The sequence below is a fragment of the Trichechus manatus genome, unplaced genomic scaffold (assembly GCF_000243295.1).
Source record: "Trichechus manatus latirostris isolate Lorelei unplaced genomic scaffold, TriManLat1.0 scaffold00002, whole genome shotgun sequence".
Classification (NCBI taxonomy): domain Eukaryota; kingdom Metazoa; phylum Chordata; class Mammalia; order Sirenia; family Trichechidae; genus Trichechus; species Trichechus manatus.
Window position 1 is genome coordinate 20,606,173 of NW_004443938.1, and position 14,587 is coordinate 20,620,759.

Consider the following 14,587-nt stretch of genomic DNA (forward strand, 5'->3'; position numbering starts at 1 on the left):
ACATCCCTGGTCAGATTTATTCCTAAGTATTTTATCTTTTTAGGGGCTATTATAAATGGTATTGTTTTCCTGATTTCCTTTTCATCGTTCTCCTTTTTGGTGTAAGATTGCCAGGCCTTTCTTTTGAGGCATCTCTGGGTTGATTCAAACTGCCAAACTTTCAGTTAGCAGTCGAGCGCTAAACAGTTTGCACCATCCAGGAATATATTTATATGTATACGAAAAGTAAATATATAGATAGCTGAATTGGTAGGGGAAAAATTGACCTCTTTAGCACGTCATCATCTGATCTCCCATACCCAGCAATGATGAAGATGTTCACTGTTTGAGGAGGGACTTGTTTGTATTGGGGTTCCCTACCTTTTAGACTTACTAGAGTAGTCAGTGGGGAGAGGGGCTGTCTGCCTCCCTTGAGAACATACCCACAGAGGAGTTCTCCCTTTGTAAAAGCCCACAGCATTTGGTACTTGTATGGTGGTTTTTATTTATTAGCATCTATCATAAGGCCCCTGAGGGCAAGACTGGATCTGTTCCTCACCGTATCGTTTACGACGCCTTGCACAATGTAGGTATTCAGTAACTATTTGCTGAATGCATGAAGGAGCACTGCAGAAGAATTGAAAACCTTTCTGATCTTACAGTCTCAGTTTGGGTTCTCGTTTCGAGTGGACAGATGAATATGTATTTCAAAAGCACTCAAATAAGGACATGCTGAGTGATGAAGAGCCAGTGTGATTCATTATGCTAGAATTTTCCCTTCTTCAGGAGTCAGTCTCCCCAGTATTCCCATTCCCCCTCTCAGTCATCTGAGCAGGAAATTACAATACTATGTCCTCTACATAGGTGATGAATGCTAGAAGCATCTCAGCAGATTGTGGCCGGGCTTTGAATGCAGTCAAGTAAAAATAAACACCAGTCCTTATTAGGCTGCCAAAGATCTCTTTAAAGTGTTAAAAAGGCAAAGATGTCACTTTGAGGACTAAAGTGTATGGGACCCAAGCCATGGTGTTTTCATTTGCCTCATACGCATGTGAAAGCTGGACAATGAATAAAGAACAACAAAGAGGAACTGATGCCTTTGAATTATGGTGTTGGTGAAGAATATTGAATATACCATGGACTGCCAGAAGAATAAATAAATTTGTCTTAGACGAAGTACAGCCAGAATGCTCCTTAGAAGCAAGGATGACGAGACTTCGTCTCAGGTACTTTGAACATGTTATCAGCAGGGACCAGTCCCTGGAGAAGGACATCATGCTCGGCAAAGTAGAGGGTCAGTGAAAAAGAGGAAGACCCTCAATGAGATGGATTGACCCAGTGGCTGCAACAGTGGGTTCAAGCATAACGACAGCAAGGATGGCGCAGGACCAGGCAGTGTTTCGCTCTGTTGTACACAAGGTCAGTATGAGTCAGAACCAACTTGACGGCACCTAACAGCAACAACAACCTCATAAGGAGATCCTGGCCTTTGCTGGTGCTATCTGCCCTGATCCGCAATCAGCTTCCTGCTCTGTCATAGAAAGCCGACCTCAAGGGCCACAGCCTCCAAGTGCTGGTTTCCTGACTTCCAGGAACTGCTCTGGGCAGGCACTGCTTCCTTCCTCGCTCCTCACTCTCGATTGTTTCAGGAAGATTTTACCACAGTGCACTAATGTTTGCTGCTGCCCCCCTGATGTGTGGCCACAGGAGGAACTCAGCTGGGAAGACAGATAACAGCACAGGGCTCGCTCCCTTCAGGAAATCCAGCGAACCTGCAGTGGCATTGCGAGGGCCATTCCGTACATTCACTCTGTAACTAGTCATAAGTCAAAGGGTGACGTCAGGAATGACGGACGAACAAGTGTTCACAGACAAGCTGTAACAACCCCAGGTCAAAGGTGACAGTATTCTGATGTTCCAGAACAGTTTTGGTCTTTATATGGTGGTGGATGGGGTGGTGCAGTTGGGGTGAAAGAACATTCATATTATATATTTGTTTCATGACTCTAAAGGTTTTAAAGTATATTATGATTTTTAGTTAATGACTATTAATGCTCAGAAACTAATTAAAGTATCAATAAAATTCACAATTTTTATAATAAACCATTTTCCTCATCAATTCACTCCTGACTATCCACCTCTCCTAAACTACATGCTGCCTGAAGCGAAGAAAATGTGTTTATTTTGGGGCTCCCCATAGCCCTCAGCACAATGCCCTAGGCACAGTGACCAAACGAGTGAAGAATGAATTTACTGGGTGAACTACTGCAGCATTCGGAATCTGTGTAGGACAAGACTCGACAAAGGAACAAGGCTAAAATTCTCCTCAGAATGTCCACTCTTTTCACGTTCCGTGACGGCCCTCATGGCCCCTTTGTCTCTCCTGGCGGTCTAGGCTCTCTGGGCCTGCACCGCCCACCTGAACCCTTACTCTGAAGTAAAGGCCTCTGCCTACTGTCTTCAGGGAGACCATTAGTACTGAAGAGCTGCCATCACTGGGAACATTCTAAGGCATATAAAGCAAGCTCTTCTCAGTACCCTTTTTTGTTAGTTGAGGTATAATTAATTTACACACAATAATATTCATCTTTTTAGGTGATTAGTTCTATGAGATCTGATAAACATATACAGTCATGTAATACCACCACAATCAAAATATGGAGTATTTCCATCATCCAAAGAAGTTACCCTCTACCCCTCTGTAGTCAAGACCCTCTCCAAACCCTAACTCCTGATCTGAGTATTTTACCTATAGTTATGTCTTTTCCAAAATGTCATTCAGTACCCATTTTATTTGAATCCTTCTCCCTATGCTATCAACACACTTGATCCCCATTCCCTGACCAGAAACTCTCCCCTGCTTGGCTCTGGGGTATTTCCCTTGATGCCCCCCCAACCCCCAAACACCTCTGGCTGGTCCTTCAGAATCCTTGGATGGCTCCTGCTACTCAGTTGGCTGCATAAATGTAGGTGTTTCTTAGTGTATGGTCCTTTACTCTCTTCTCATCCCTCTCGGGGCTAGCCAGGCTTCTCTCCTTGGTTAGGGACAGAATTTACCTATATGCTCAGAATTCACAAGGTCTTCCTGTTCCTTTCTGCAGAGCTTTGCGTTTGTGTTTCTAGTGGATTCACAGGCTCTTTGATAGATCCTGTTAACCCTTCAAGTTCTCTATGATCAAGCCACACTCATTTCTGGTTCTACCAACCTGCCTTCCTCCTGTGTTCTTCACATGATGGATGACATTATGGTTCATCACCATCCAGTCACCAAGCTAGGAACGCTCCCTTCCCCGCTCCCCATGTACCCTTGGCTACCTGTAAAATTGTCTCAAATTCACCTCGACTCTCCACATCTATTTCTGCAGCCCCAGTGTCCACCTTCTTTCTGCCTGACCTCACCTCCAAAGCCTACTTTACTGTCTCTCTGGGCCTGGTTTTCTTCCCTCTAAGCATTCTCCACATTTCTATGAGAGTTATTTTCCTGAAATACAAATCAGACCACATTCTTCTTCTCCTTCTTATAAAAAACACGCCTTATAGTGACTCCCTACTGTTTATAGGATAAAACCCAAGCTCTTTAAGATGACATTTGAGATCCTTAACAATTTGGCTCACTACTGCAAGCCCAGTCCCGCTCCTTAGCCCTCTTGCCCACGTCAAACTCCACCCCGGGAAGGGGAAATTATGCACTTCTGTGCCTCTCAGGTGGAACTTGCTGTTTCCCCAGTTCAGAGGACGTGGCTTTGTGAAGCATGCTTGATTCTCTTCTTCTTCCACACCTCTTCCCCTCAGCAGTACTAGCTGTGCTCGGAGAACATTCCCATTGCCAACTCAGCATCTCTCCATGGCTCAGGGCTATGCAGACCTGTGTTCCGTATGCTTATTCTTCTTAGTGTCCCTGTGCCTCACATGCAGTAAGAACTTAAAAAAAATGCTTATTGAAACCATTCTGCCCCGTATTAGATGAACTAAGAATAAACTCAAGGCAAGAGTCCTGAAGACGCCAATATGTCCTTTTCAACTACCCACTGCTTTTATGTGCATTAACAATACAGCCATAAAAACACTGTGATAATGTTGTTCTCTGTTTGGGCTTGGATCAATTTGCAGTAAGTAATAATAATGATGATGGAGAATTTTTTGTCCTAAATCTTGTCCAGGACTACGCTCATGACAAGAAGTCAAATGGAGGTCATGTATGGTTACCAAGGGGGATGCTCCCATTGTGTGAAGCATTTCATGTGTGAGGTATTATACATAACGATAAACTTTCATTTCTCTGCTTATCTCCCCTCCCTCCATAGACAATCTGAAATCATATAATCATTCTATAGCAATATATTCCCAACAAAGCAATGCCAAAAAACGAGAGCTCCTGTGATTTGCTGATGTACTAAGCCAGAGCTTCCCACCTGATGTGCTGACAAACGGGGAGCGGGGCTGGTCCTGTCTGGCTCCAAGCAGTCGCCTCCATTCATCTCCCTGTGCTGTGCAATACTGTCATTTTGAGTGCTGTGATGTGAAAAAGGCTGAGAAGCACGGTACTGAGCCACTCTATCATTTAAACGACAGACGGAAGTTTCCCAAGTTACTCTCCTCCTTGTCCTTGAGGGGAATTTGTTTATGGCTCGAGGGACCCTGAACACAGGATCTAAACAACAACAACACACACCTAAAACACCCAGACCACAATGACAGAGTGGGTTTTGGTGGTAGACGATATTCAGAAAAACAGCGAATACTATTAATTACTTCCCGGTATACAATTGGGAAGGAGTTGTGGAACATAAAGGTATGAGGTGTCATGACAACACAGAATGAAGAAGGTTTCAGGAGAATGTTACTCACTCACCGTTCCGACCAGAGGGTAAATGAACCCAGCGCCTATGCTGGCCCGGACATCACTGATGGGCAAGATGAAGCCCCTTGGTACCCCTTTCTTGTCAGGTTGGTGAGACAGAGAAAGGTGGGTCTTTGCCATGCAGATGGGCAAATTTCCAAAACCCTGTAGGGAAGGAAAGCAAAGACGTTCATTGAGCATCAATGTCAAGTCTCCTGTACTTGTTTAACTTGCATTTTATAATATCTCTATGACAACAGTATGTCAGGCCAGACCCAGGCACACAGTAGGTGCTTGTTACTACTCGTTCACTGAGCAAGAAGATGAGGATAAACACCTCCATGTATCACCACCCAGCAGGTTGAAGGTATCTATTGTTCATTTTGGAGGTTCTCCTTAAGAGAAGGCAGCATTATACACGAGTTTGGGGGAAACTGTGACTATTTTCAGACAAAGCAACAGCAGTAGCAGCTGTAGAAACCACTTTCCAAGGCTATTAATACCCAAGACACAGAAAGGTAATCTGGAGAAAAGCTCTGTAATGAGGCTTTGAGTCACGTGGCTCACTCATTCTTAGAGGGTCAGGAAGCAAACAGCCCCTTTGTGCTCCTTTACCAATCATGGCTATTTGATCTGTGATTACATTATAGGAACTAAGATGAGGTCACTATTTAAGCCTCTTATTTTTAAGGACCAACGGCTACTCCTGACCCAGAGTCCCGAAGGTGAAAGGGCAGGAAGTCACATGTGGCATCTCACAAAAAGGACAGTGTCCCCCAAGCCTGCTTCTGATTAAATGGCACACAGTGCTCCCTTAGAGACTCTGTGCTAATTAATTGCAACCACATACTTGACACATAACTTTTAAGGGTTATTCCCTCCGTAGACAGACAGAGATAAAAGGAATAGAATCTTCAGAGGCAATCTATGTAGAATTTCTTATGATTCAACTTCAAACTATTTGGGAGATTTTTAGAGTGATATCAACTGGGGGTGGGGCCATTCTCTTCTTGTAACTCCTACTCTTAGTCCTGCTAAGAGTTTTGAAAAGAGACAGTCACAATTGCTCTACAGAAACGGTGCCCAGAACTTTCAATTGCAGAGATCAGTTGAGTATTGAAATAATTTCTATGAACTGAGATAGGTTTGCTAACTTAAAATTTTTTCTAGTAGGGATAATAACAAACCAATGAATATGCCATATATCATCACCATATGTTTCATACAAGAACATTTTAAGACTGAAAAAAAGGGAGAAGGACCTAATACTAGAATAAATGACAGCTCTTCAATAGCTTTATGAAAAATTCACGACACTGATCTTATTTTGCTCATTTCATTGCATATGGGTGAAAATCTTACCACAGAACCATGCCAGTATGCAGAACAGCATTTGGGAATCCTTATTTTAAAACACAAGCTGAGAACATATGTAGGAAATTCTAAGAAAAAATGGGTTGCTATCTATCTTATTAAACCTGGGAGAACACTCTGGTTGGCACTGATAATATTTAACAAATTGTCAAACTATGATTGTTAAATAGCATTAAAGAATTGAGGAATTAAAAAAAAAAATGCTATTCATAATGAACCTCTTGGAAGTGCCTTGACTTCTTTTTTGTCAGGTCAAAATGGATAGGGCATTGGGCCGTATGGTCATTTTGAGACGGGTAACAGGCTGCAGTGGAGTCACTGTCCATGACCATCACTGGACTAGCAATGACTCCCGCTGATGCCTCACAGCCACCCTTATAGTCTGTGTCACTCTGTACAGGCAGAAGATGATGAAGCCTTCAGCCTTGGTGAATAATCCCAGTAACAAGCCAAGAATCAACCTGTATGAAAAGAACATCAAACACTCCCTCTGTAAACGCTGCTCTCCTATTCGCCTAACCTGCAATCATACTAAAGTTTTTAAGGTAGTAAGAGGCCTGCAATGAAGAGGAAACACCATACATCAGCTAAATCTGACTCATACCTACATACCAAAGGACAGTTCCAATGTTTATTGCTAAATAGAAGAGCCCTCAGATGACATATCACATATTTTAATGGCACTTACAAACATGGATATCACTGATATTAGACACATTTATGACCATAAAACTCAATGGTGTACACATCAGAGAGTATATACCCTCACTATAATGTTCTAAATACAGCCAGCACTCTATCCAAGGATATTACTTCAATCTTTGTTGACTGTAAAGTAGATTCTACAAAGTTCCACTGGTGAGACATATAAACCCAAACCAAACCCAACCTGTTGCCATCGAGTCAATTCCAACTTATAGTAACCCTACAGTACAGAATAGAACTGCCCCATAGGGTTTCCAAGGAGCGGCTGGTGGATTTGAACTGCCAACCTTTTGGTTAGCAGCTGAGCTCTTAACCACTGTGCCACCAGGGCTCCAAGGTGAAACATATAGCAGTCCTCAAGTCAAGGTGAGTATTTTAATAGCCTAAGACGGATTTCCCCCTAAAGGTGTGACTTTTACCTGTTGAGTGTAACGTTCTATTTTGGATTGTGCCTCAGGAGACAGTTCTATATCTTTGGCTCCATAGACAGCCTGGGCAATGGTTCTTATCTTTTCCACAATTGGTAGCTGGAGAAACACAAATGACAACAAACACAAATGACAACAATATTGTTACCTTTAATTTCCTTAAAGAAATAAGTGAATGCTTAGTGAGATTTTCTGTAATTGGTTAAAATTCCCTTCCAAATATTTACCTTCTCAGCAACTACAGAATTCAGAGCAAACACTCTTTTCTCCTTCTACCAACCCTTAAAGGACAGAAAATTTCAGTTCAGAGGTCAGCATGCAAGTAAGACACTTTGGATGGTCAGCCAGTTTAGAGGATGTTTGTCCCATCAATCATTTTAATCCATTGTAGCATTTAAAAAATATATAGTTTACACTATGTTTTTTAATGGTCTTATAACTTAGAAGGAGAGTCTCCTATTTAAACCCTTAATGCTGGTTTTTAAGTGGGTCTGAATATTGGTTATAAGACAGAGAAAGTGGCAATATTGAAGAATATTTATTTTTGTGAGCAGGATTCTTTAATATAAACATGGGTTGAGACTTTAATATAAATGCTGATGTCACTGAACACTTTATTGGAAAATTCAGAGTTACAAGAAATCACGGAGAACAGGAAAAACGTGAGAAGATAATCTATGCACAAATGAAGGAAAGGGGAGATGATTCCCATCATGTTAGATGGAAAATCTGGATATGGACTGCTGGTAAGATATTAAAGGTGACCTTAAGAAACAAGAACCATTCATCAGGAAAGGGATAGATCACAGATAAAAGTGTATCTTAATTTAAGCAAAGTATTTGGCAAAGCCTTTCAAAATTTTATTATAGGTAGAAAATACGTAGGCATAATACAGGCAACGGATTTACTGTTGGGTGAACAATGCTGAAATAAATGCTGATGGATCTTACGTCAACCAAGGGGTAGAAATCTCTCATGACATGCCTCAAGAAGTTCGCCTGCAATGGGCATACCAGCATTTGAATGTTACTTTCGAGAAAGACAGAAAGGAGAGTTATTCAATAGAGAATATAAAAGCTAGCAATCCCAGCCCCAACCCTTATAAACCCCCAAAACTGTTTTAAAATGTGTTTTTTATTAAAACTCTAGCTTTTATTAATGTAGAGTCATTCTGTGGTTTGGAACTTAAATATCGGACATTTTAGCAGAGAAAAAAGAAAGGTGCAAGTCTTAGTGGAGAGAATTATAACCTTTTATTGAAGGATACAAAGGAGAACCTGAGTCAGTGGAGAGAAATATATTCATGGATGAGGAGACTCAACACTGCAGATGTCAAGTCTCTGAACCTTCATCTATTAGTTCAATGCAATTTCAATAAAAATCCCAAGAAGCACTTTTGCTTTACTTGGCAAACCAATTCTACAATTTGATATGGAAAAGTGACGGCACAAATAGTTAAGATAATTTTGAAAATAAAATAAACAAACAAAAACAAAGACGGGATTTGCTCTACCAGTTATCAATTATACTACAAAATTATGCTAATGAAGTCCATGTGGCATTGGCACAGGAATTGACAAATCATTCAATGGAAGGGAAGAAAGAACCAAGAAAGACACCTTGGCATGTACGGGACAGTGTATTAGAAGTGGTACAGTTCAACAGGGAAAACACGGACTATCCAGCTGACTTTTGGCTGAAGGAAAATATAAAAAGACATTAGAAACAAGGTTAAAGCATAAGGGACAGGCCAGGAGAAGATATCCGCAACTATTTAAAAGACAAAAGATTAGTACTAGAATGAATAATAATAAAAAAAGCTCCCTCAAATCATGAAAAAGACAAGTATTTAAAAATGGGCAAAAGGAGAAACTAACAACCATAAGAAGCAATGCTCAATCTCATTAGTAATAAGGAAATGCAAATTAAAAGGATGAGAAACCAGCTCACATCCATTAGATTAGCAAAATTTAAAAGTACGAGGGTATCAAGTGTAGGTGAGGATGTGGGGAAAATTATACTCTTTCACTGCTGTGGAAGTGTCAATCAGTATCACACTGCAGAACAATTTGGAAGTACCTACTACGTGGCTCAAAAGGTTTGTGCTTGACTGCTAATCTAAAGGCTGGTGGTTCAAACCCACTTGGGAGTGCCATGGAAAAAAGGCCTGGCAATCTGCTTCTACAAAGGTTACAGCCAAAACACCATATAGAGCAGCTACTCTGTACACATAGGGTCACCATGAGTCAGAATTGACTTGACAGCAACTAACAAGTAGAAAGAACCCCAAGGTGACAGCTCATGTAAAAGACTCAATGTTCATATTAGCTGGAGAATAAAGAATGGCTTATGAACTCTGAAAGGAGCCCTAGTGGCACAATGGTTAAGTGCTTGGCTGCTAAATGTAAGGTTGGTGGTTTGAACCAACCCAACAGCTCCACAGGAGAAAGACCTGGTGACCTGCTCCTGTAAATATTACAGCCTAGAAAACACTATAAGGCAGTTCTACTCTGTCACATGGGGTCACCGTTAGTCAAAAATTGACTCAATGGCACCCAACAACAACATAAATTCCTAGGACAAGGACCACCTCTTATTCGTTGTTCTATCCCTAGATGTGGGATAAAATGCAGATGCTGGAGGAGACAGTAGTAGGCCCTCAGTATACAGTTGAGCAAATGAGTATTTCTAAATTTCCTGTTGGCCAAGAATGGGCTCCATGGGGTGCCATAGTTACAAAGACGAAAAGCAAGTTCAGGTGATAATTCACTGAAGACAACAGTGAGAGAGATCTTCTTACATGCATATTAGATCTCACTCGTCAGCACACTATGCTGATGGACACTAAAGTGCTTGCTATCAACACTGTGCTCAAACTAACATCATATCCTCTGCTGGTCAATAAGTGCCTTGTTTCAAGAAATCAAAGTTAATAGAATATTTGAAGATATTTCTAGTAGGAAAGAACCCACACAGTAAGCACAATGCCTACACTTGTCAGGGGAAGTTGGCTCTCAGGACAATGTGTTCCCCAAGCAGTATGACCTTGGCTCCTGGTGCAAAAAGGCCGTGTTCCCATTACATCCAGCCTCTGGCCTGGGCCACCCCCACCAGAGCCATGCCAACTGCCAGGAGCTCTACAGTATAGCCCAATGGCTGGTGTGGGGCAGGAGGACTAAGAAAAATCACGGTCACTTCTTCCATTTGGTTAATTCACATAACCCCTCTGAATGTTTCCTCATCTCTAAATGGGGAGGTGAATACTGCGCTGTGCATTATTTTATTGCATGTATTGAAGCAATGTAGAGAAAGCATGTTGTAAATGTCATGCTACACAAATTTCAGAGTCCCAAATTCTAATGCACTTGGCTGCTAACCCAAAGGTTGGAGGCTCGAGTCTACCCAGAGGTACCTCTGAAGAAAGGCCTGGTCATCTACTTCTGAAGAATCAGCCACTGAAAAAAACACAATGGGGCACAGTTCTACTCTGACACAAATGGGGCTGCCATGAGTTGGAGTTGACTTGACAGCAACTGGTATGCCAATCTTAAGTACTATTATTATGGAGCGAGGACAGTCAGGTTGACTAAATATTTAAGGTTTCCTCTGGGAGTACAAGAACAACAGGAACCACAAAAGCCCAACAGATATTCCTACTCACAACATATTCAATGAGTCTAATGCACTATTTAGTGGGCTCTAGATTTGATTTGACAATAAAGTCAGTGACTGTGATTTTTCTATTAAGATAATAAAAGAAAAACTACATAGAGCAAAACTCATTGCTGTCGAGTTGATTCCGACTCATAGCGATCCTATAGGACAGAGTGGAACTGCCCCATAGGGTTTCCAAGGATTGGAACTGCCTAACTTTTTGTTAGCAGCCTGAGCTCTTAACCACTGCGCCACCAGGGCTCCCACACTGAGCAAAATAATAGCAAAAATGCATGACTACTGAAGGAATTAGTATGAGTGGGTATTTAATGGATTTAGTATTATTTTTTAAACATGAAAATCTTTTATTTCAAGAAATATATATTCTCAACAATTAAACTGTTTTCCTTTCTAATGTTTATTTGCAAGTGTTTTGAGGATTTCAAGTGGGTGAAAGTCTTATTGTGCCAGCTGCGTAATTGTGGTTTTGTTTCCTGTAGGAAAACTGCAACCATCCACACAATAGACAACGCGGACAGAAATGCACGGTAGAGACAGTACGAAGAGACCTGCAGTGTAAGTGAGTCCCGCTCACGCACCTCCTCCTTCTCCTCACTCACTGCCGGGACCAACCACGTGCTTCTAGCAGGCACAGTTCCGTACCCACGAGACATTCCACACTCTGACTGCCCCAACCTCAGTCTTGCCACCATGGAGAAGACGAAAGTGCTCCTCCACGGGCTTCAGCATCTACAATACTGCCTGACGTGAGTCTAAGGTAAAGCTCCATCAACAGCAACCTGGGTGTGAGTCTTGGTTTCAACATGCCGAGTGAAGCGTCTCAACTCATGTAGATAGAAATCCCAAGACCAAAGTTCTCTTGGGACTCCTGCTGCAATTTTTCTATTTCATTCACATTTGCAAGTAAATAAATAAAAAGAATCAGTTGACTTATCCTTTGGGTTTAACATAAAAAATAAATACTGCCCTGATGAGGTACTTTCCATTGCATACAATCTATTTATACTGTGTCAGCAGGCAGGTCACTTCCTACTGTTTTTTTGCTCGATTTTGGGGAGAAGTATAGTCTTTAAAGGGGGCAGGGGGAGCCAAGCTCAGTCATATGACCTCGACTTGAACTTGTTATTCATTGCATTGCTCTGTGGTAAGTGACAGAGCTTTGCACTACAAGTAAAATGGGAAAATAAATTATGAGGGCTTGTACGTTAATTGCAAACCCTGGTGGCATAGTGGATAAGAGCTACAGCTGCTAACCAAAAGGTCGGCAGTTTGAATCTACCCGGCGCTCCTCGGAAACCCTATAGGGCAGCTCTACTCTGTCCTATAGGGTCACTATGAGTCCGAATCGACTCGAGGGCAATGGGTTTTTTGGTTTTATATATTAATCAAGGGATTCTGGTGGCACAATGGTTAAAAGCTTGCCTGATAACTAAAAGGTTGGTGGTTTGAATCCACCCAGTGGCTCTGCAGGAGAAAGACCTGGCTATCTCTTTCTATAAAGATTACAGCCTAGAAACTCTTATATCATAGAAGGTCACTATGAGTTGGAATTATCCCAGTGGCTTACAACAGCAACATACATTAATCACCCCAATTGAGATAGTTTTCCCCTGGCTCTGTAAATATTTAATTATTTATATGCCACATTTTCACCTTAATATTTCTGGTGCCTAGGGCAGTGGCTGTACTGAAGATATTAGCAAAAAATAATGCTCCACCGGGGAAGTGTGGGATGCAGAACTCAAATTCTAGTAAAAAGACCAGACTTAACGGTCTGAGACTGGAGGAACCCCAGAAAGCATGGCCCCCGGACTCTCTGTTAACCCAGAACTAAAACAATTCCAAAGGCCAACTCTTCAGACAAAGATTGGCCTGGACTGTGGGACATAAAATGATACTTGTGAAGAATATGCTTCTTAGCTCAAGTAGATACATGAGACTAAATGGGCAGCTTCTGTCCAGAGTTGAGAAGGCAGACAGGGTCAGGGGCTGGTTGAATGGACATGGGAAATCGGGGTGGAAAGGAAGACTGTGCTGTCACATATATGGGAGAGCAATTAGGGTCACATAACAATGTATGTATACATTTTTGCATGAGAGACAAACTTGAATTGTAAACTTTCACTTAAACTACCACAATAAAACATATACATATTAATAAATAAATCAGGCTCCAGGAATGGACGGAATACCAGTTGAGATGTTTCAACAAATGGATACAACACTGGAAGCGCTCACTCATCTGTGCCAAGAAATTTTGAAGACAGCTACCTGGTTAACCGACTGGAAAGGATCCATATTTGTGTCCATTACAAAGAAAGGTGATCCAACAGAATGCGGAAATTATCAAACAATATCATTAATATCACACACAAGTAAAATTTTACTGAAGATAATTCAAAAACAGTTGCAGCAGTACATCGACAGGGAACTGCCAGAAACTCAGGCCAGATTCAGAAGAGGACATGGAACTAGGGATATTGCTGAGGTCAGATGGATCTTAGCTAAAAGCAAAGAATATCAGGAAGATGTTTACCTGTGTTTTATTGACAAACAAAGGCATCAACTTTGTGGATCATAACAAATTATGGATAACATCTCAAAGAATGGGAATTCCAAAACCAATAATTGTGCTTTTGCAGAACATGTACATAGATCAATAGGCAGTTGTTCAAACAGAACGAGGGGATACTGCATGGTTTAGAATCAGGAAAGGTGTGAAGGGTTGTATCCTTTCACTACACTTATTCAATCTGTATGTTGAGCAAATAATCTGAGAAGCTGGACTATATGAAGAAAAATGAGGCTTCAGGATTGGAGGAAGACTCATTAACAACCTTCCATATACAGACAACACAACCTTGCTGGGTGAAAGCAAAGAAGACTTGGAGCACTTACTGATGAAGATCAAAGACTACAGCCTTCAGTATGGATTACATCTCAACATATAGAAAACGAAAGTCCTCACAACTGGAAGACAGAAGAGGAATTGATGTCTTTGAATTATGGTGTTGGCAAAAAATATTGAATCTATCATGGACTGCCAGGAGAACAATCAAATCTATCTTGAAAGAAGTACAGCCAGAATGCTCTTTGGAAGTGAGGATGGCGAGACTGTCTCACATACTTTGGACAAATTATCAGGAGGGACCAGTCCCTGGAGAAGGACATCATGCTTGGTAAAGCAGAGGGTCAGTGAAAAAGAGGAAGACCCTCAATGAAATGGACTGACCCAGTGGCTGCAACAATGGGCTTAAACATAGTAACAAGTGTGAGGATGGCACAGGACAGGGCAGTGTTTCATTCTGTTGTACACAGGGTCGCTATGAGTTGGAACTGACTCAACAGCAACTAACAACAACAATACGGCACTGGCTTGCGAACAGAAGGTATTCTATAAATGCTGACTGAATAAACAAATCATTATCTTTGGCAAGTACTATCAAGATATCAATGAGTACAAAATGCTTCGGGAACTCTGTGGAGCGGGAGCAATGAAGTATAATAAACAAATATGACATCATAGAGTGTGATAAAGGCTCTGGGTAAATATTACTGTTAAAGACTGAAGACCACAGGTTGCAG

General features: G+C 41.5%; 1 protein-coding gene across 3 annotated transcripts in view; it reads right to left on the reverse strand.

Annotated features, from left to right (window-relative positions):
• MTHFD1L (methylenetetrahydrofolate dehydrogenase (NADP+ dependent) 1 like) overlaps nucleotides 1-14,587 on the reverse strand; it is a 249,208-nt gene that overhangs the window by 53,175 nt on the left and 181,446 nt on the right. For 2 of the 3 annotated variants that reach the window (XM_023729119.1, XM_023729120.1), the window contains exons 25-26: nucleotides 7,318-7,425; nucleotides 4,832-4,984 (exon numbers count right to left, since the gene is read on the reverse strand). In XM_023729119.1, the coding sequence (XP_023584887.1) occupies nucleotides 4,832-4,984; nucleotides 7,318-7,425 (261 nt within the window). Of the gene's footprint in view, nucleotides 1-1,982; nucleotides 2,486-4,831; nucleotides 4,985-7,317; nucleotides 7,426-14,587 lie in introns of those variants that run through there. The other variant, XM_023729121.1, reaches the window with a different exon arrangement.